The sequence below is a fragment of the Mesocricetus auratus genome, unplaced genomic scaffold (assembly GCF_017639785.1).
Source record: "Mesocricetus auratus isolate SY011 unplaced genomic scaffold, BCM_Maur_2.0 Super-Scaffold_100694, whole genome shotgun sequence".
NCBI classification, from domain to species: domain Eukaryota; kingdom Metazoa; phylum Chordata; class Mammalia; order Rodentia; family Cricetidae; genus Mesocricetus; species Mesocricetus auratus.
In genome coordinates, this window is record NW_024429268.1 from 5,373,960 (window position 1) to 5,395,441 (window position 21,482).

General features: G+C 40.5%; 1 protein-coding gene and 2 pseudogenes across 1 annotated transcript; 2 read left to right on the forward strand and 1 right to left on the reverse strand.

Annotated features, from left to right (window-relative positions):
- The first annotated feature begins 1,455 nt into the window (after positions 1–1,455).
- LOC106022234 (anionic trypsin-2) lies at positions 1,456–5,867 on the forward strand. The gene is made up of 5 exons (XM_040740458.1): positions 1,456–1,557; positions 2,379–2,535; positions 3,593–3,846; positions 5,273–5,409; positions 5,668–5,867. Exons 1-5 carry the CDS (start codon positions 1,479–1,481, stop codon positions 5,815–5,817), a joined length of 777 nt encoding a protein of 258 aa, XP_040596392.1. The 5' UTR covers positions 1,456–1,478; the 3' UTR covers positions 5,818–5,867.
- Positions 5,868–10,360: 4,493 nt separating this feature from the next.
- LOC110343389 lies at positions 10,361–20,525 on the forward strand (annotated as a pseudogene).
- Positions 20,526–20,667: 142 nt separating this feature from the next.
- Positions 20,668–21,262, reverse strand: LOC106022233 (annotated as a pseudogene).
- Positions 21,263–21,482: the final 220 nt, after the last annotated feature.

The window sequence follows — 21,482 nt, forward strand, 5'->3', positions numbered from 1 at the left end:
GAGATAGGAATGTCCATGGAGCATGGAACACTTATTGAAATTCAGAGTACAGTGGTAAGAGCTCCGAGTATCAATCCTGTTGTGTAGGTGAGCCAGTCATGCCAAGGATGGACACAGAAGATACTTAAGAGGCCTCACGTGGTTGTTTTTCCAAGTGCATTCTGGTATCATTTCCTTACTATTCTCCATGCTCAGTATGTGAAAACCAATCACAAGATTCTGAACTCACTCTGATCAGCAGCTCTAGAACATTGACTTTCTACATTTTAGAGAATTCAGTCATGAAATTCCCTTGTTCTTATCCCTCAACAGCACTGATATCAGACTAACTAGAAAGTAAGTAGATACCGTAATGGGTCCTCAAATGGGCTCATAAAATTAGATGTAATTCAAATATCATTTTAGATACTCTTCCTCTGGGCTGGTTAGGTTTAAATAAATTCCATGGCTGGGCCGTAGTTGCTTTGTTAGAACTCATTCATGGATCTTTTACAGGAATGTTTGCTGTAACTTAAGTCTGATAAAATAGCACCAATTAAACAAGTACATAAAATACCAGAATCCTCTTATATTTTAAAAATTGATTTCTGTTCATGATTCCTTGCAATGCAGTAATTTCTCTACTAATGTCAATTATCTGAATAAAAATCAGACCGGCCATGGTTTAAGGACTTCCTCAGAGCTAATCTGGAATATGAACTTGTATCTCAAAATGCCGGCTGCTAGAAGATAGAGAATTGCTAATCTTTGATGCAGATTGCTAATGCAACCATGAATATGCTGAATCCGGATCCACAAAAGCATGAATAGTGAGAGTTAAAGGTCAGAACCAAGAGGAATGGAGACTGTGGTATTGGTCTATCTCTGGAACACATTGAAGAAGCTCCTACTCACACTTCATCTCGCTGTATACGAGGCATCAGGTGAAAGCCCACAGTACAAAGCATGTCTGTTTCTCCCTTCATCATGTGGTTTCATACTCTAATTCTGATTACCAAAGCTCTTGGATACAACCTTTCTATACTACAGATAAGAATCACCAGCTCCCAGATATTAGATCCAGATACAAAGTTTTTCTTCTCATGGGGCTCTAGGTCCCTGAATACCCACATAATGACCAATACCAAGTCTTCCTGAAAATAAATGAGACAGTCTCTAAGAAGTTTGGGTATGACTAATGACAATGACAATTCTCTACCACCCAGCATCTTATATCAACCTGGGAAGGCCCAGCTACATAGACAGTCTATAGTTTTATTTTATTTTTTGTACCCCAGCCTCCTTTCAAGAATCAACTGCTCTCCTTGTCTACACCAAGAAGAAAACTTTCCTTATCACATGTTCCTCAACCACCCACAGAGTGGACAAATAGAGCAGAGATGATGTAAGACTTGGGAAAGGGAAACCCACAGGTGTGCTTGTGTAGGAGCAGTGGGGCCCTCCCCTGAGTAGCTCCTTCTACTTCCAGCAGGGTATAAATGCAAGCTCTGCCCAAGAGCTTGCTATCTTCTGCCACCATGAGCGCACTCCTGTTCCTGGCCCTTGTGGGAGCTGCTGGTGAGTCCCACGCCTTAATCCAGGTTCTGCTCTTCCTTCTCCTAGAGGCTGTGAACCCTTCCACCAAAGCTGATTTTTTATTCTATGCGTACCCCAATGTCCCATATCTTCCCACAGCAACTCTGTCCCTATGCATTTTGGCTTCTCTGCAAGCTTGACCTTTCCTACTCCTTCTATTGTTGTTTATTATGGGATCAAAGAGGCTATAAATGGAAGGTGTGTTGGGGTTCCTTGAAATGAACCAGGAAGCCGCCTGTTTGGGCATGACAGTTTTGGGATATCTCAGCCATGACTATCTTTACAGATGAATGCTTCCAATATGAAAGTTGAAAACCTCATTATGCTATGAGAATAATGTCTTAAAATTCTGCCCTTATATGCCTGGAGCAATCATTTTGTATTAGGAAGGACATGCAGGTATACCGATCTCTGCATACCCAGGATATTTTCTAAGACAGTTCCAACTATCCCTAATCCCCTTAATCTCAGTTAGCCACAGGGTGTTAATGAATTATTAACATGAGGTCAAAGCCAGGAGTGGATCAGACAACCCTCCTTGTGCCCCGTTCCTGCATGCTGAGAGCACCCCTCACCCTATCCCTTGTACCCCATCAGAACACCGCCACCTAAAGAGTGTTTTTCTATTGTCTTGCAGTGCTCTGTATTGTGGATAAGCCACCACAGGCCTACTGTTAACCTTCTTGCCTTCAGTTATTTTACTCAATAAGGGTTCCACAATAGTTTAAGTTTGACATAGGACTGAGGGCTCCAGTTTCCAGCACCTTGATGAATCGCCTTCTCTCTGCTTCTCTCTGTTCAAGTTGCTTTCCCTGTTGATGATGACAAGATTGTTGGAGGATACACCTGCCAGGAGAATTCTGTCCCTTACCAGGTGTCTCTGAACTCTGGCTACCACTTCTGTGGAGGCTCCCTCATCAATGACCAATGGGTGGTGTCTGCAGCTCACTGCTACAAGACGTAAGTGATGGGCCCTGTCTTTACAGAACACACACTTGGCGTTTCCAAGGGGGTGGAATTAGATCAGGCACCAGCTGAGGTTTTCAGGTGAATGAGAAGAGTCAGAGAAGAGAGATTGGCCACTGCAACTTCTTTCATGAGTTTGGAGACAATGAGGATACACAATAGGAAGCCTTTCACACCCCTGAAACATTCAGTGCTAATCAGGGATGTTGATAAGAAAAGCAAGGAAGCTTGATCTTAGGGCTTAAAAATCAAAATGAAGTCACAGAGAGACTTTCACAAATAGTTCTGCTGGGTCCTATAGAAAGGAGATAAATGCAGACATTTCAGTGATTGTGAACAATCTGTAAGCTTTTTAAAGCTTCCTATCTCAATTAATTTCACTCTATGGAGAAAACCGAGTGTCAGTTCCTGTACTAGAGGGTGTGTCACCTGAACGTGCATCTGAATCATCAGATTGTGAATCAGAAGGAAACCCAGAATGTCAAAATTCACAGCAAGTTTTGAGGTGCCATAGTTGCATGGACCAAGCATTCTGTTTTGTTTGTTAGCTTTTGTTGACATAGGCTGTCTCTCCTCAGCCCTGACTGTCCGAGAACACAGTCTATACACCTGGCTGACCTTGTCTCAGAAACCTTCTTGTCTCTGCCTCCTGAGTGTTGGGATTAAAGGCATGTGTAACCACTCCCTGCTTTAGAATAGTTTATACTTATCCCAAGTAGGACTAGACTTATCAGAAAATAGTCTTTTAGAGCAGAGGGCTTAATGAAGTTTATGCTTTGCAAGACCCAGAGGAAGACACACAGATGTTGTGCATCCAAAGTGGAGCAGTAGGTTGATGAGCACAACTTCAGTCTCTCACTTCAGTCATGTTATCTGTCTCTGAAGCAGAAAGGAATTGGATCTCACAGTGGTACTTGAATTCCACACCTGTGCCACTTACGTCATGTTAAACCAGGCCTCCTACCCATTCCAGACTTATTCAGCAAAAAGAGGTCTGGAATGTCTAGGGTAATGGAGAGGAAGTTTCTGCTGTGTCTTTTCTTTCCTATAGCCGCATCCAAGTGAGAGTGGGAGAGCACAACATCAACGTCCTTGAGGGCAATGAGCAGTTTGTTACTGCTGCCAAAATCATCAAGCACCCCAACTTTAGTTCCTGGACCCTGAACAATGACATCATGCTGATCAAGCTCGCTTCCCCAGTGACCCTCAGTGCCCGAGTGGCTACTGTATCTCTGCCCACCTCCTGTGCACCTGCTGGCACTCAGTGCCTCATCTCTGGCTGGGGCAACACACTGAGCTTTGGTGGTAAGTAAGACATTTCATCTACTTTCTATACATGCTTTGATAACTAAGTTAGACTCTAAACATAAACCATTGGCTTCTAGCTATAAATGCATTGCAAATACCCTGTACACACAGAGTTCTAAGGTGGGCACAAGATATGTTTGTACATACAATGATCTGTTTCCCAGAATGTAAACAGGACAAATGCAGAATTGCTATTATTACTTCCAAGAAGGACATCAGTAGTGACTATTCTGGGATCTAATTTTCTTGAAGAAGTATCCACTGTCTTCATATCCATTCAATATTGTACTTGAAGTTCTAGCTAGAGCAATAAGACAACAAAAGGTGATCAAGTGGAAACAAACTGGAAAAGAAGAAGTCAAACTTTCACTATTTGCAGATGATATGATAGTTTACATAAATGACCTGAATTCTACCACAAAATTTCTACAGCTGATAAACACCTCCAGGAAACTGGCAGGATACAAGATTAGCTCAAAAAGAATCTGTGGCTCTCCTTATGAAGATGATAAGTAGCCTGAGAAATAAATCAGAGAAACATCACCCTTCACAATAACTACAAACAACATAAAATATCTTGGGGGTAACTCTAGCCTAATAAGAGAAAGGCCTGTATGACAGGAACTTGCAGTCTTTAAAGAAAGAAATTTGAGAAGGTATCAGAAAATGGAAAGATCTCCCATGCTCTTGGGTAGGTAGGATCAACATAGTGAAAATGACAATTTACCAAAATCCACCTACAGATTCAATGCAATCCCCATCAAAATTCCAGCATACACCTTGAAAGAACAATACTCAATTTTATATGGAATAACAAAAAAACCAGGATAGCCAAAGCTATCATGTTCAATAAAATAACATCTGGAGTCATCACCATCCTGGACTTCAAAATATACTATAGAGCTATAGTAATGAAAACATTTTGTATTTGCACAAAAACAGACAGGTAAAACAACTGAATAGAATCCAACCGAAGACCCTATATTAATCCACACACTTAAGACCACATGATTTTTGACAAAGAATTGAAAATTATACAATGGAAAACAAGAAAACATCCCTAACAACGGTGTTGACATAACTGGATGTTGACATGTAGAAGATTGCAGATAGATCCATATCCATCTCCCTGCATAAAACTAAGTCCAAATGGATAAAACATCTCAACATAAATCCAGCTACACTGAACTTCTTAGAAGAGAAAGTGGGAAGACCTTAAACCCATTAGCATAGGAAACCACTTCCTTAACATCTTGAATCTTGAATAGCTTGAAGAAAAACGCAGTATTCCCCCAAACCAGGGTAACTCTAGAGACACTGTAGTCTTCAATGGAGAGTTTCAGGGGTTACACAGTAGACAACACAGTAGCATCGATCCATAGTCTTGTCTGAGTTACATTTCTTTCTTCTGCTTTCCTCAAAGTGAACAACCCAGATGTGCTCCAGTGCCTGGATGCCCCACTGCTGTCTCAGGCTGACTGTGAAGCCTCCTATCCTGGAAGAATCACCAATAACATGGTGTGTGCTGGCTTCCTGGAGGGAGGCAAAGATTCTTGCCAGGTAAATAGCTCCTTTTGCATATGAATACCTTGTGTCCTTAAGAGTAGAAGTGGACTGCCCAAGTGTATTTGTTGACCAGGAACTTTCATATACTGGTTCCAGGTCTATTCTGGAAGTTATTTCAATGTTTTAGTGATAATAGAGTATGGGAAACCAAGTTGAGACACAGGAAGTCTTCACAGGGCATCTTCAGACCACAGTAAATGTGTTTAATTTTCTACATGCTCCTTCCTAAAACACTGTATTCCTCCATCCCAGGGTGACTCTGGTGGCCCTGTGGTCTGCAATGGAGAGCTCCAGGGCATTGTCTCCTGGGGTTATGGCTGTGCCCAGAAGGACAAGCCTGGTGTGTACACCAGGGTCTGCAACTATGTTGACTGGATTCAGAGCACCATTGCTGCCAACTAAGAATCCTTAATCCCTCTGAAATCACTATGCCAATAAAGTGAATTCCTTACTTTCGGTGTCTTGGTCTGATCTCTTTATTCTCTTGTCTGTAAGAAATACACACCCACTTGAGGCCATCTTTCTCTACCTTTGAGATGTAGAGAGCATCTTATACCTCCAGACTCATTGCAACGAATAGCATGTACACAGCAGTTGAAAAGAATAATAAACTAAAGCTAAGTAGTAAAAGAAACAGGTTTTCATTTTCTTTTAGAAAGTCGCATATGAAAACGTAGATGTTAAAAATTCTTTCTAATTTTCTTTTACATTTCTGTGGGATTTTTAAATAAATCATGAACACATTCATAGTTAAGGAATAAGTATCATTTACTTTCAATGGGAATTTTTCTATTTTGTTGCAATGAATCTTGAAGTTGTGATCATATTCATTCACCATCATGGATGGTAAGACTCTTGCCCACACTGACTATTGTGGGAACCACTTGTCCTCAGAGAAAGTATATCCAGGGCTGTTTCAAGTGCCCGCAGGAACAGCTTCCCTTATGTCTCTTCCTTATATGAGTATAACATTTCCTCCCATTTTTTCTTGATAAGACAACATGTACGCACCAGTCTGAGAGCTACATAGACATCTTCACACGTTGGTTGCTCTCCCCTACAGAGTGATTATTACTGGAGTGGCAAAGGTAGAAAACACAGGTAAAGAAGTTATTGACTTACAGCACCCCTCACCAAGCAGATGATAAGTCTAGGGATTGCCTCCTCATCTCCTTTGTGTTCACTGTCCTGCTTTGCAACACTGCCAAACATGAGGACAGTGTGCTCTGTACACATTGTCTGTGTAGATGCCATGGGACTGCATGGCAAAAAGCCAACGCAGGGACGCCACACCCAAAGTTAAGACTTGCTTCTGTTTCTTTACCAGTACACATAGCCTTGAACAAGCTCGATCATTTCTCTACATGCTACATTACACCCTGTAAGAGTATACAATTTTTTCTCTTCTTTGACTACATATTACTCCGAGTCCCAAGTTGCCATCGAACTTGAGTGGTCCTCCTGCCCAATTTTCCATGTGCTGAGACATGAACCTCCATATCTGAGATTTCTATTAACTAATTTGTTTCCTCATAGGAGTAAGAAAAGTATTAAAATTTGAGCTCACTAAGGAGGCAGGGTTGATTTCCCTGGAGTCATCTCTCAGTGGGTGACTGACAGATGCTTTCTCTCTTCTTTCTCCTACAGCCTCCTTTGCACATTCGCATGTTTTTAATTCAAATCGACTTTCATCACTTTGTTCTGCCTTCCCACCCCTAGCATCTCCCAGACAACCTCCCTCAAGCCTCTGCACTAGTCCTCTACTCTCAAATTTACAGCCTCTTTTTCTTTGATTGTATATATTACATTGTGTGTATGCGTTTGTGTGTGTGTGTGTGCACGCGTGCACATGCATGCATGTGCACACAAATCTTTTTAAACAATCATGGCTTATAAAAGTGAGATGATCATAGGCTTCTTGACTGGGTAGGACTGTTACTCCGTCTGCTGGAGGCTTGCATAGCAGCTTCTGGTGTCATGAAAGCTAGTCCTCAGACCGAAGGCACTCAGGCCAGTTCAGTTCAAAAGCCTCTGAGCCCTGTATCTAAAATCACAATGTTTTCAACAAAGTGACTTACCTTCCACCTCTAGAAGCCTCCATAGGCAATAAGCAATACCCTGTAATATTTCAGGAGTCTCTTGGAAAACCCCAGTGAACAACTCAAAAGAGGGACTTTTCCAATGTAGGGTATTGGGGTTTTGTTAGATGGTTTTGGCTGGAGGGAGTATTGTTAGCCCAAATAAGAATATATATATATATATGTGTGTGTGTGTGTGTGTGTGTGTGTGTTTCTCTCTCTCTCTCTCTCTCTCTCTCTCTCTCTCTCTCTCTCTCTCTGTGTGTGTGTGTGTACACCCCCCACATATACTTACATGCATTATAGGTTTTTAAGGTTTATTGCTGTAATTATCTTTTTTTAGGGATTATTATTTTTATTTTACCCTCCTGCCTCCTTCTTTGTTTACTTTCCTTCCCACTCTCTTACCTGTTTTTTTCCATTCCCCTAATCATATCTCTTTACCCTATCATTCCTTCACCAATACTCTCCCATGACCCTACCCTGACAATGACCCCTTTTTATTTTCCTAGTTCCTTTTGTTTTGTTTTTGTCTTTTCCATCTTATTCCAGGATATGCACTCACATCTCAATATCTGGAACTAGGAGCTTCCAGTGAGAAAGTATATGTGCTGCTTGTAGTCTGGGTTACCTCACTCCATATCATCTTTCCTTGTCTTCTTTTCATTTACATTCAAAGTTAATTTTCTCATTTTTCTTTGCAGGTAAATAGCATTCCATAGTGTATATGTGCCACACTTTCATTATCTACTCATCTGGTTGAAGGATAGATTGTTTACTTTTCTTAACTATGATGCCAAACCTGGCAGTAACCCACAACTCCCTAATTGGTTTGAGAAACCTGCTCAACAAGAGGGAAGGTATCATCTTGCTTCATACTCTAATTCTGATTTTCAAAACTCTCAGATACTACCTTTCTTTTTTTTCTCTTTTTGGATTTTTGAGACATGGTTTCTCTGTATTGTTTTGGAGGCTGTCCTGGAACTCACTCTGTAGACCAGGCTGGTCTCGAACTCACAGAGATCTGCCTGCCTCTGCCTTCCGAGTGCTGGGATTAAAGGCGTGCACCACTGATGCCTGGCAGATGCTACCTTTCTATATGATGGATTCCTGAAGGCATAATAACCATCAGCACATAGTAGGTTCAGATACAATATTTTTATTCTCACAGGTCTCTAGGTCCCTGAATATCCACCTGCTTACCAATACCATGTCTTCTTTAAAGTAAACGAAATAGGATTCTATTCCACGAAATCAGGGTATATCTAGGAGTGTGACCATTCTCTACTACACAGCTCTTTATACCTTCCTAAGAAGGGCCAGCTTCAGGGAAAGTCTGTGTTTCCACTGTTTTTGCAACCCAGCCTCATTTCAGGAATCACCTGCTCTCTTTCAGCACAACAAGAAGAAAAGTTTCCATATCACATGCTCCTCACCCACCCACATAGTAGAAAAGTGGGGCAGATGTAATGTAAGACCTCAGAAGGGGATACACACAGGTGTGCTTGTGTAGGAGTAGTGGGGACCCTCCTCTCAGTACCCCCTTCTACCTCCACCAGGATATAAATACAGGCTCTGCCCAAGAGTTTGCTACCTGCTGCCGCCCTGAAAGCACTCCTGTTTCTGGCCCTACTGGGAGCTGCTGGTGAGTCCCACGTCTTAACCTAAGTCCTGTTCTTCTTTCTCCTAGAGGCCATGAACCCTTCCACCAAAGCTGGTTCTTTTATTCTATCTGTACTCTAATGTCATCTTTTTCTTCCAGCAGTTAGTTCTGCTTCTGAACTTTCTAGCTTATCTGTAAGTTTGTCCTTTCCTATCCCTTCTACTGGCAGAGGACGGAGCAACAATCCTACCCAGTCATGAAGGCTATGATCACCTCATTTTTATAAGACATTTTATTAGATGAGCAGACACTTTGCAAGGGGGTGATGGGGGTGGTGGATTTTAAATTATTTTCTTTGTTATTCACTTTTGTTCCTTACTTTTTTCCTTTAGTCATTCCTTAGCTTAAATATCAGTTTTTCTTTGTCATTTTCTGTGTGTCCTCCTATTGAGTATTCATCTACAATTTTTAAAATACTCTAAATAATTACTACCTTCAAAATACAGTCTATATTTTGTCATTCTGTGATCATTGGTGGTACAGAAGTAAGCTTTAAGCAATTTAAGTGTTCCTGTATCCTCTGCTGTTTGGTAGGAGTGCTCTATATATTTATTGACAATTGGGCTTGTAACAGAAGCCCATTGGAGACAAGCCTCTGTCTGCTTATGAGAGATTCCATACATCATATTAAACATTAACTACTGAAAGCTACTGTGAAGGTTTGTCTGTAGGAAGTTAATTGATGTGGAAATGGTAACTTTGAACATGAGTGGCATCATTCAGTGTTGTAGTACATACTGAATTAAAAAGTAAAACAGCAGTTTGAATACTAATACTCATCATTCTCTGCTGCCTGATGTGCATATAATGTGACCAGCCATAGTTTTCCTGCCATGATGTTTCCCTAAAACAGTGAATACACATAAATCCTTTAACTCTTAAGTTGCTTTTTAGGGTATTTAAAAAGAGGCAAGAAAAGGAGTAACTAACAAAGTATGGCTGTTGTGGTAGAGTCACTCCCACCCCTTGGTGATATTTGTTTCTTTGTCAGAATGATAATGACACTTATTCTTCAGAAGAAGGCTACTCCTTAAGAAAATGTTCCCTCCAAAACTGCAATACCCAACTTATAAATGTGCAAATCCTAACACAAAGCACATATAGGATCATATGCCTTTCACAAAAGACAATATCCCTACAAATACTGAATTTAAAGACATTAAATAAGTTCAAGTGCTAAGAAAATGAAATTTTACTTGTAAAAATGGTGAACAACTTGAAAGAGGTTGCAAACAAACACATCAGTAACAAGAGAAAATCAACCGAGAGTCTGGGTAAGAAATTCAACAAGACAGAGGGGAAATTTAGCTATGATAGTGAGATTTTTTGAAACAAAGTGAAAACAGTGAACATAAAAGTTAGCAAAGAAAAAAAACCTCAAAAAACGAAATAGAAATACACACTCTAAAAGACAGGCCTGACAGAAGAAAAAATGCCAGAGAGAAGCAGAGCTTCCAAGAAGAGTCAATGCCAACAATAATCTTCAAATTATTCTACATAATAGAAACAGAAGTAACATTGCCTAATCTATTTTATGAAGCCACTGTTACACTGACACCTAAACCATATCAAGACCCAACAACAAAAGACAATTTCAGTCCAAATACCCCTATCAATATAAAAGCAAAGCTTCTCACCAAAACGCTTGCAAACAAAATCGAAAAACTCACCCACCATGATTAAGCACTGCTTCTCCACTGTAACGTGGGGATGCAGGGGTGACTTGAAATAAGTAACACGTTAAATATTATCCATCACGTACACAGATTGAAGAACAAAACCCACACAATCATCTAATTAGATGACGACATGGCCTTTGTCAAACCTCAATATCCCTTCTTGATAAAAGTTCTGGCAACCTTCTGGGACCCCTCTCCTGCCAATCACCCACTCCCACAATCTTCCAGAGGCCGCTCAGGGCATTGACAGGATCTGCACACACAGGTAAGGTGCCAGTTCTCACAGACCCAACCCACAGCTCTCCCCACACCGGGGCGCCCAGCCCCAGGTGAGCTTGGGTCCATCTGGGACCCCTCTCCCCCCATCACCCACTCTCACAATCTTCGGGACCAGCTTCTGACATCGAGAGGACCTACCCACACAGGAAAGGCATCAGTCCTTCCTGGCTCCACCCTCTGGTGTGCCCAGTTTCAGCTTCAGGAAAGAAGGAGACCAGTAGAGACAGAAAGACTCCACTTGCACCCACTGGAAGAAGAGATGGGAAGAAGACAGAATAAGAACTCACTCAGCAATAGAAAGACCAACATGACTCCACCAGAATCTAGAGACTGCACTCCAACAAGACCTGAAAAGCACAACATAGATGAAGCAGAAGAGACAGACCTTAAAAATTATTTTATTAAGGTGATAGAGACCCTCAAAGAGGAAACCAGGAAATCCCTTAAAGAATAGAAGAAAAAACAAACAAAAAATACATGAAATGGAGGAAAAGATGAACCAAAAAATTCAAGAAATAAACAAATCTCTTAAAGAATCTAAAGAGTACCAAGTAAAAACAACCAAATGAAGGAAACAACTCAAACAGTTGAAGGACTGAAAGCTGAAATAGAAACAATAAAGAAAACACAGAATGAGGGGATGCTAGAAATAGAAAAGCTGGGTAAATGATCAGGAACTACAGATGCAAGTTTCACCAATAGGATACAAGAGATGGAAGAGAGAATTTCAGGTATTGAAGACTCATTAGAGGATATACAATCATCAACCAAAGAAAATCTCAAATCCAACAAATCCCTAACACAAAATATCCTGGAAATATGGGCACCGAGAAGAAGTCAAACCTGAGAATAATAGGTAAAGAAGAAGGCAAAGAAATACAGCTCAAAAGTACAGAAAACATATTCAACAAAATCATAGAAGAAAACTTCCCTAACCTAAAGAAGGATATGCCTATGAAAATACAGGAATATTACAGAACACTAAATAGGCTGGACCAGAAAAAGAAGTCTCCTCGCCACATAATAATCAAAACATCAAACCTACAGAATAAAGAGAAAATATTAAAAGAAGCTAAGGAAAAAGGCCAAGTAACATATAAAGGCAGACCTATCCGAATTACACCTGACTTCTCAGTGAAAGCCAGAAGATCCTGGACAGATGTCCTACAAACACTAAGGGAACAAGGATGCCAGCTCAGACTACTATATCCAGCAAACATTTCAATTACCATAGATGGAAAAAACAAAATGTTCTAAGACAAAGCCAGATTTAAACAATACATATCCAGCAAACCTTTCAGTTACCATAGATGGAGAAAAAAATGTTCTAAGACAAACCCAGATTTAAACAATACATATCCATGAATCCAGCCATACAGAAAGTGTTGGAAGGAAAACCTAGACCCAACAAAGATAACTACAGTCATAAAAACATAAGCAATAGATAATCCCACTTTACCAAAAACCAAAAGAAAAAGAGAGGAGAACTTACACACAATAACACCGCTACCAATAAATCATAAACAAAGAAGAATCATTAATCAATGGTTATTAATATCCCTCAATGTCAACAGCCTCAACTTGCCTATAAAAGACACAGATTAGCAGAATGGATCCAAAGACAAAACCCATCCTTCTGCTGCATACAAGAAACACATCTCAATGTCAAAGACAGGTGTTACCTCAGAGTAAAGGGTTGGGAAAAGAGTTTCCAGTCAAATGGACCCAAGAAACAAGCGGGTGTACCAATACTAATATCTAACAAATTAGACTTCAAATTAAAATCAATCAAAAGAGATGAAGAAGAACATTTTATATTCATCAAGGGAAAAGTCCATCAAAATGAAGTCTCAATTCTGAACATCTATGCTCCAAATACAAAGGCACCCACATTCGTGAAAGAAATATTACTAAAGCCGAAACCACACATAAAATCTCCCACACTAGTAGTAGGAGACTTCAGCACTCCTCTCTCACCACTAGACAGGACCTCCAGACAGAAACTTAACAAAGAAACAAAGGAACTGATAGAAGTTATGACCCAACTGGGTTTAACAGACATCTATAGAACATTCCATCCAAACACAAAGGGATATACCTTCTCAGTGCCACATGGAACCTTCTCTAAAATCGACCACATAATAGAAGACATAGAAAACCTCCACAGATACAAAAATTTGGAATAACCCCCTGTATCTTATCAGACCACCATGCATTAAAACTAGAATTCAACAATAGCACAAATCTCAGAAACCCTGCAAACTCATGGAAATTGAACAATACACAATTGCACCATCCCTGGGTAAAGGAAGAAATAAAAAAAGAAATTAAAGACTTCATGGAATTCAATGAGAATGAAGACACAACATACCCAAATTTATAGGATACTCTGAAAGCAGTGAAGAGAGGAAAGTTCACAGCACTAAGTGCCCACATGAAGAAACTGGAGAACAGTCACACTAGAGAATTAACAGCACAACTGAATGCTCCAGAACAAAAAGAAGCAAACTCCCCCAGGAGGAGCAGACGCCAGGAAATAATCAAATTGAGGGCTGAAATCAATCAAGTAGAAACCAGGAAAACATTGCAAAGAATCAATGAAGCAAAGAGTTGGCTCTTTGAGAAAATCAACAAGATAGACAAACCTTTGTCCAAACTAACCAAAAGGCAGAGAGACAGCATATGAATTAACAAAATCAGGAATGAAAAGGGAGACGTAACAACGGACAGTGAGGAAATCCAGAGAACCATCAGGGCATTCTTTGAAAACCTGTACTCCATAAAATTTGAAAATCTAAAGGAAATGGACAGTTTCCTGGATACCACTGATATGCCTCCCTAATAAAGACAACACTGGGGTTCTTTCCAAGTCCTTCGGTGGTGTGTAGGTGCTCATTGAAATCCTGAATATGTGTCTATGGTATAGTGTATATAATTTAACTTTATTAACTCTATAAAATGAATAACATTTATTTCCAAAATTTTATTTCTTTGAGTACCCTTTGAATTACTTCCTGCAGATAGTGGAGTTTGGTTACACAAAGAAAAAGTAGGAAATTTTTCAGTAATTTGCTTGACTTGTTGTCAAGTGCTAGAGAAAAATCTTTTATTAAACCTCTCATTAACATGTTTTTATGAAATTTTGAGGCTTGTATCACATTTTCTACCAACATTTGATAAATTTTATCATTACCTTGTATTACAGGGCCTGGTAGACCCATAAGGGACCTGGTATGTATTATATATAAATGACTATTTCTATTTATTTGTTTTTTTGTAATTGAATATATAATAAAGTCAACTATAAATCATCTGGAATAAATTTAGCAGTTTTAATATGTAAAATAACCCTTTTGGCATATTGAGGGTCAATAACTATATTAAGAGGTTCTGGAAAATCTAATAATACCATGAGAATAGCACATAATTTTGACTGTTTAATGCAATCATAAGGGCTTTGAGCTACTTCATTTAAATTTCTGATTTATAGCCTGCCTTTCTTGATTTATTCACATCATTATAGAATGTAGGAGCGCTAGATATTGGTGTTCCCTGTACAATGTGTGAAAGGACTGAATTGTTCTCTCTCTCTCTCTCTCTGTGTGTGTGTGTGTGTGTGTGTGTGTGTGTTTTAATAAATTGAAGTTATTTGTTTTGGAGATATTTGTTAATCTCTCCTAAAAAAGTACTGCAAGCTCTTTGCCAATGTTCATTTTCAATCAATAATGAGGAGGCTTCAACATCAATAAAAGGGACCACAATTCCTGTTGGGTCTATTTTTGCTAATTGGTGCAGCTGAATTTTTCTTTTAGAGTCAACTCTAAAAGGAAATGGTTTTTACATAGGTCTTTAAGCTTTTTACTTTGCTAGTGAGGTAAAAATATCCATTCTAAGATATTATCTTCTCTCTGCATTAGAATTCATGTGCAGGGAATGCGTAGAATGTAAAATACAACCAGAATACAAACAAGCTCTGAATCCAAGCAATCCACATGTACATCCTATATTTTTTCTCAATTAGAGTCAATTCTTTCTCAACATTAGCTGATAATTTTTTGGAGTATTTAAAATATTGTCACCTTGTAAGGTCTGAAGTAAATTACTTAGTTCTTGAGCTGTTAATCTAAGTCTGGTCCATAGCCAGTTAATGTTTTCCAGAAAATTTTGAAAATCATTAAGAGTTCATAATTGATCTCTTCTGATTCATGCTTCCTGTGGTTGAATTATTTTTAGACCTATCTTACATCCTAGGTAATTCAAAGATTTTCCTGTTGGCATTTTTTCAGGGTCTTCACTGAGAGTTGAGTGTGATTCTGATGGGTCTGCCTTTATCTGTCATTGGCCTTTTTTTCCTTGCAGCTCTAATATTCTTTCTTTATTCTGTACATTTTGTGTTTTGATCATTATGTGGTGAGGGGAGTTTTTTGGGATCCAGTCTATTTGGTGTTTATGCTTCTTATATCTTCATGGGAATTTCCTTCTTTAGGTTGGAGATGCTTTCTTCTACAATTTTTTGAATATATTTTCTGTGCCTTCACACTGGCATTCTCCTTTTTCTATCCATATTACTTTTAGGTTTGGTCTTATCATGATTCCCCAGATTTCATGGATATTCTGTGTTTTATGACTTTGTTGGCCTTAATATTTTCTTTGATCCATGAATCTGTTTCCTCTATTATATCTTCCACACAAAGCCTGAGCCTGAGATTCTCTCTCCCATCTCTTGCATTCCGTTGGTTAAATTTTGCATAGGTAGTTCCTGTTCATTTACCCAGCGTTTCCATTTCCAAAATTCCTTGTTTGTCCTTTCTTTATTGCCTCTATTTCAGTTTTCAAGTCTTGAACTGTTTTCCTTCACCTGTTTTCTTGGTTTTCTTTATGAGATCTATTGATTTCTTCCAATGTTTTGTTTTTCTTTTCCTCAATTTCCTTAAGGAATTTTTGTTTCCTTTTTAAGGGGTCTCTATCAGTCTTATACAATTGTTTTTAAGGTTGTGTTCTTCTGCTTCTTCTTTTTGTTGTAGGATCACAAGGTTCTGGTGGTGCCACATTGCTCTTTAGGCTGTTGAGTGTATTTCTGCATTGGCGTCTACCCATCTCTTCCTCCAATGGGTTCAGGCAGCATCCTTGCATCTGGGTCAGTGTCTGTGTCTCATGAATACTCCCTTGGACCCGTCAGTGCAGTTGTCTGTGTCTCAGGGAGCAGCTCCTGGTCCACTGCGTGCAGTCATTGCCTGTGTATCAGGGAGTCTCAGAGGTTGTAGAAGATGCGTGGGTTTTGGGGAGGAGTGAGACTTGCAGATTATAGGGTCTCATGGGAGGGGTGAAGAGGCCTGTCTGCAGGAGGCTTGCCTGCAACTGATATGGGTGGGGAGAAGGGACTGGGTTTTTTTCCTGGAGCTTAGGCCTAGAGACTGGTCTGTCCATCTGGGAGGATGGTCGCTTACCTCTGGGTCCACTCTGTGCAGTCCCTGACTATGTCTCAGGGAGCCACTGAAGTGTGTTCTTGGGTCATTTCTTCCATCTTTCCCCTGGAACTCTAAAGAGTACTGAGCCCACTAGGATCTACTTACTTGCCCTATGTTTCTTTCCCCTGGAAGATATTGCTTCCTAGTGCTGACTAAGGGACAGCGTTTTCCCTGCTTTCCCTTGGTAATTATACTCAGAAAGCGATACTAAAAAAGCAGGAAGGCGATGCGAACCTGAATAACGCGCCCTCCTCTCTAGTTGCTTCTTCCTCTCTAGTCTCTTTCCCTGCTGACACTCTAAAAGCCAATATTCAAGTAGTGCAAACAAGTAGCGTATGTAAAAATAAAGGCAGGTCACAGAAATACTGGCTTCCAATGGAATCCCATTAAGTGTGTTATTTGGTAGTTCTTGCTGTCCCAACCCTGATTCTCAGAAGATATCTGATCCCTGTGATGACTACCTACCTATCTTGCAAAGTCCCTATTACCGGGAAACCCTACAATCTAAGTTACCTGTTGGAATCAGAGGAATCCTGACAGTCCTACATTCATTGTGCTTAGTAACGACTCCTAAGGGTTCAAGCTGCTGTAGAGCCAATGGCTTCACTCCCCCCCCCCAGTACCCAGATGAATTGGTTTATTCTCATTTCCTATCTCCATTCAAGTTGCTTTTCTTGTTGATGCTGACGATATGTAGTTGGCGGCTACACCTACCAGGAGCATTATATTGCATACCAGGTGTCCCTGAACTCTGGCTATTACTTCTGTGGAGGCTCCCTCATCAATGACCAATAGGGTGGTGACTGCAGCTCATTGCTACAAGTCATGAGTGATGGTTTCCTGACTGCGTTGCTCACAGAGTGGGGCGTCTTTACACCAGGCATCTATGTGAGCATGTGGTGAAGCCGCAGGGGAAAGGGAAAGATGGAGCTGGCAGCACCTGATCTTCAATCTGTGGATGAACACTTACACAGAAGGATGCTTCCTCTCACCACGCACAAACACAGACACGTGCTCAGAGGGGCGGAGAGAGAGAGAGAGAGACAGAGACAGAGAGAGACAGACAGACAGAGAGACAGACAGACAGAGAGACAGAGAGAGAGAGAGAGAGAGAGAGAGAGAGAGAGAGAGAGAGAGAGAGAGAGAGAGTTGCATCTTGTTTTCTCCTCTTACAAACCCAGAACCTGGCAAAGATTTTTCACAACTCTAATAAGAAATGTCAATCAGTTTTCAAAAACATAGTTGAAGGTGGCTTTATCTTTCATTTTCTTTTCCTGTTTTTTTAATACTCTCGTAGGCTATAGGTAATATTGTTCCCACAATGGGCTCTCAATCTTGAGTGTGGCTGAGAAATTTAAAAAAGAGTTATTAAACATGAACTGTAGCCTTATAATCTAGACTGGGACTCATTAGATTTAGAGTTGGGATCAAGAATATGAACTTCTCTAACAAGGTCTCAAAATCACATGGTGAAGGTTCAGGCACCAGATTTTGACCCTTCTGGATGTAATGAAAGAGTACAACAGTCATTTATAAAGTAAATGGTTATTAAAGTTTCCTGTGTATAGTTGTGATGCCTGCGCCATGAGCAAGTCTAATGTATTGGGCGAAAGCCTGGAGATTTAAATGAAAGACAAGACATACTTGACTTTTCCTTTCAAGTCACCCTCATAACCTCCGAGGGTGATCTCTTAGGGTTCCCTTTCTTTCCTGGTCTTGGTGAGGCCTCCATTTGTGGCACCCATGCCATGAGCAAGTCTAATATATCAGGTATAAGCCTGGAGATTTAAAGACAGACAAGACATTCGGCCGTTTGTGCTAAGAGAATGCATATGTGTGTCTTTATTACAAGGAGGGAACAGTCTTATATACAGACTTACAGCACAGCGGAGAAACCCCAGGTATAAGAGCTCGTGTTTTCATAATTAGAGGTTGATGCCAGTGGGGCAAGGCCAGGACTAGAAGCCAGGACTAGAAAACAGAATGCACCTGTGGTTATTGACTGACAAGCAACTCACAGAGATCCCTGTGGGGCTGGGGCCCAACATGTAGTTAACAAGAGAGCTTCAAATAACCCTGTAAATTCTTAGCTCTGGACCTTTTTGGTATATTAGAATGTGGAGAACACTACACCTCCTCTACCTCAGGCCTTGCACACCATCTCTCTGAGAAACTTGTGATATCTGCAGTCACAGAGAAAAAGAATCTATCATGCCTCTCTTTCCAATAGTGGCATCTAAGTAAGACTGTGAGAACACAACATTAACGTCATGAGGGCAATGAGCACTTTGTCACTGCTGCCAAGATTACCAAGCACCCCAACTTTGTGAGGAAGATCCTGGACAATGACATTACACTTCCCCTGTGACCCTCAATGCCCTTGTGTGTGGGCACTGTAGCTCTGCCCACCTCCTGTGCAGCTTCTGGCACTCAGTGCCTCATCTCTGGCTGGGGCAGCACCCTCAGCTTTGGTGGGGAGTAGAACAAGTCATCTACTACTTGTGTGTGTGTGTGTGTGTGTGTGCACTCTGCAATCACCCACATCTCTGGAATTATTGCACTGGCTTCTAGACTCAAATACATTGCAAGTCCAAGAGAAGTTTGTACAAGTGGACTGATCTCCAGGATGCTGTCCAGGCACATGCACAATATGCTCTTCTTATCCCTATTTCGGGAAGGATATTAGCAATGAATATCATGCAATTGAAAAGCCGCAGTATCTAAGTGGAATTTAAGGACTATCTTAGGGAACACTCCATTGCTTGCCAGTTGTTTCATAATTGTGTTGTTGTCTGGATACAGTAGTCCTCGTACTTCTTCTTTCCTCGTAGACCTTTCTGCAAACCTGCTCCAGTGCCTAGATGCCCCTCTGCCGACTCTGGCTGAGTGTAAAGCCGCCTTTCCCAGAAAGATCACTGTTAACACGTTCTGTGCTGGTTTCCTTGAGGGAGGCAAACATTCCTGCCATATTGGTGACACTCTTCACTTATGCAGACCTCTCCTCTCCTGGAAGTGGGGCTTCTTTTTTTTAAGGAATATAAAACTATCTATTGACCACTGATCATCGTTATTTATGATAAAGTAAATATACAGTTGGATGACATTCTGATACTACAAAGTTACCTACTGGCTCATTGAACCAGAACCAAAACACTGAAAAGATTGATCCTACCAGTCAGGAGTGAGTCAGGGTAAATAAAAAGCATGGATGCTATTAATTTATATTACCGGATTTTGTTCATTTATGTTGGCGGGTCTGAGATTGCCAACGTCATTTTTAACTGTATTCCATTTCCACGGTAAACAGACATTCCACAAATCATAACCCTTTAGTACAAAGGAATGGTTCACTAGAGGAACCTTTACATGCCCACGTAAGTCTTTTTCTTTGGTTTTTAGACACAGGGATTCTCTGTTTAGTCCTGGCTGACCTAGTCTAAATCAGAGATCAGTCTGCCTTCAGAGTGCTGGGATTAAAGGTATACACAACCACACCCAGCTTAAGTCTTGTTATTAAATTATATTAAAACTGTCTAATTCCACTTTCTGAAGGGGGAGTTAGCAATGACAAAATTTTGTAAATAAACTACTGTATGTGATAATACATAAATTCTGATGTGCTTGCTGTAAAACTATCCAATAAATTACAGAATCATCTACTTATATTCTGAAAGGTTATGGTTTGAGTAAGATGTTCACAATGATGGAGCCTCATCAGCATTTTTCATCTATGGTTTTTTGAGTGTTAGAAAACAAGACAAAACAAAAGTAATGTTTCTTATGCAGCACATGAATACCAACAAAAATCCCAGAATGGTCCTTCTGTGCCTCAGTTAAAAGTAAGTTCTGGTTGACTGATGACTGTAAGATCTCCTCAGAGTTTAAGAAAAGCTGTTCTTCAAAGCCGAGGAAATACCACATGGTGTCAAATATCCTATTGTGAAAGCTCTTATTTGCCCAGAGGAGTCAGTGCCTTTTGAGGCAGAACAAAAAACCAAAAATACACCAACTACTACTCAATACTTTCAAAACCAGCATATCAAACTCAATTTTCATTAGAATGCTATTTTTCCTACACTAGTAATTCAAAACCCAAGATCCAGATTATAAATATGAATGCAAACAATTGGGCCGGCCTCATCTTCTGGACAAGAACGCCCAGTCAGCCTCTCCTCATAAAAGACAATGACAATCCGAGGGCACTTCATATTCGCCTCCTTTGCCAGCACCAAGTCTGCCTCATCTGAGCCCTTCCTTTTCATGAAAAGCATTAGTTCTCCGCTACTGTCTGTGGCACTGGTCATTCCTTCAGGATCAAGACCTCCGGCAAAACCCCTTGTCTGTCAGCGGCATCTCTCTCCTCTTCTTCGATTTGCTATTGTCAGATTCACTGTCTGATAAAGATTTCCTTTTTTTGTACCATCTTTTTCTTTACCAGCTTTTTGAGAATGAAGAAATGCTTCAGTTAATTCTGGACAACCTGCGTTTTCCTCTGGTTCCCAAGTATTAACAGCATCCGTGGACCCCTTCCACTTGAGGAAATACTCCACCTTCCCCTGCACTACACGCCGGTCCAGTACTGTTTTTTAAATACCACAAATTCTTCAGGCTCTGCCTCTTCAACTCTTTTACTGTTTCCATTCTGTTTCTTTCCCATTTTTTTGCAATGCAGTTTTATTGGAGGCCTTTTTTTTAAATTGAAGACTTGAAGATCATCCAGGGCGTGGTGCCTTGGGGGTCTCCTTAGGGGAGGCAGGCAGGACCGGAAGTGGGGCTTCTAAACAGAGTGGCTCGAGGCAGACATTTTTCCATGATGGTTCTATGGGGAGGGAGGAGGTCTACTCTAAATTTCACCACAGTATTTAGGATAGCAGACAGGCTACAGAGAAAATCTATCAAG

What these genes read in the sequence shown, in the direction of transcription:
- LOC106022234 (XM_040740458.1), top strand. Translation starts at nt 1,479, where the DNA reads ATGCAAGCTCTGCCCAAGAGCTTGCTATCTTCTGCCACCATGAGCGCA. An exon ending in GGCCCTTGTGGGAGCTGCTG is followed by an intron (nt 1,558 to 2,378) that starts GTGAGTCCCACG and finishes TCTCTGTTCAAG; the next exon opens with TTGCTTTCCCTGTTGATGAT. An exon ending in GCAGCTCACTGCTACAAGAC is followed by an intron (nt 2,536 to 3,592) that starts GTAAGTGATGGG and finishes TCTTTCCTATAG; the next exon opens with CCGCATCCAAGTGAGAGTGG.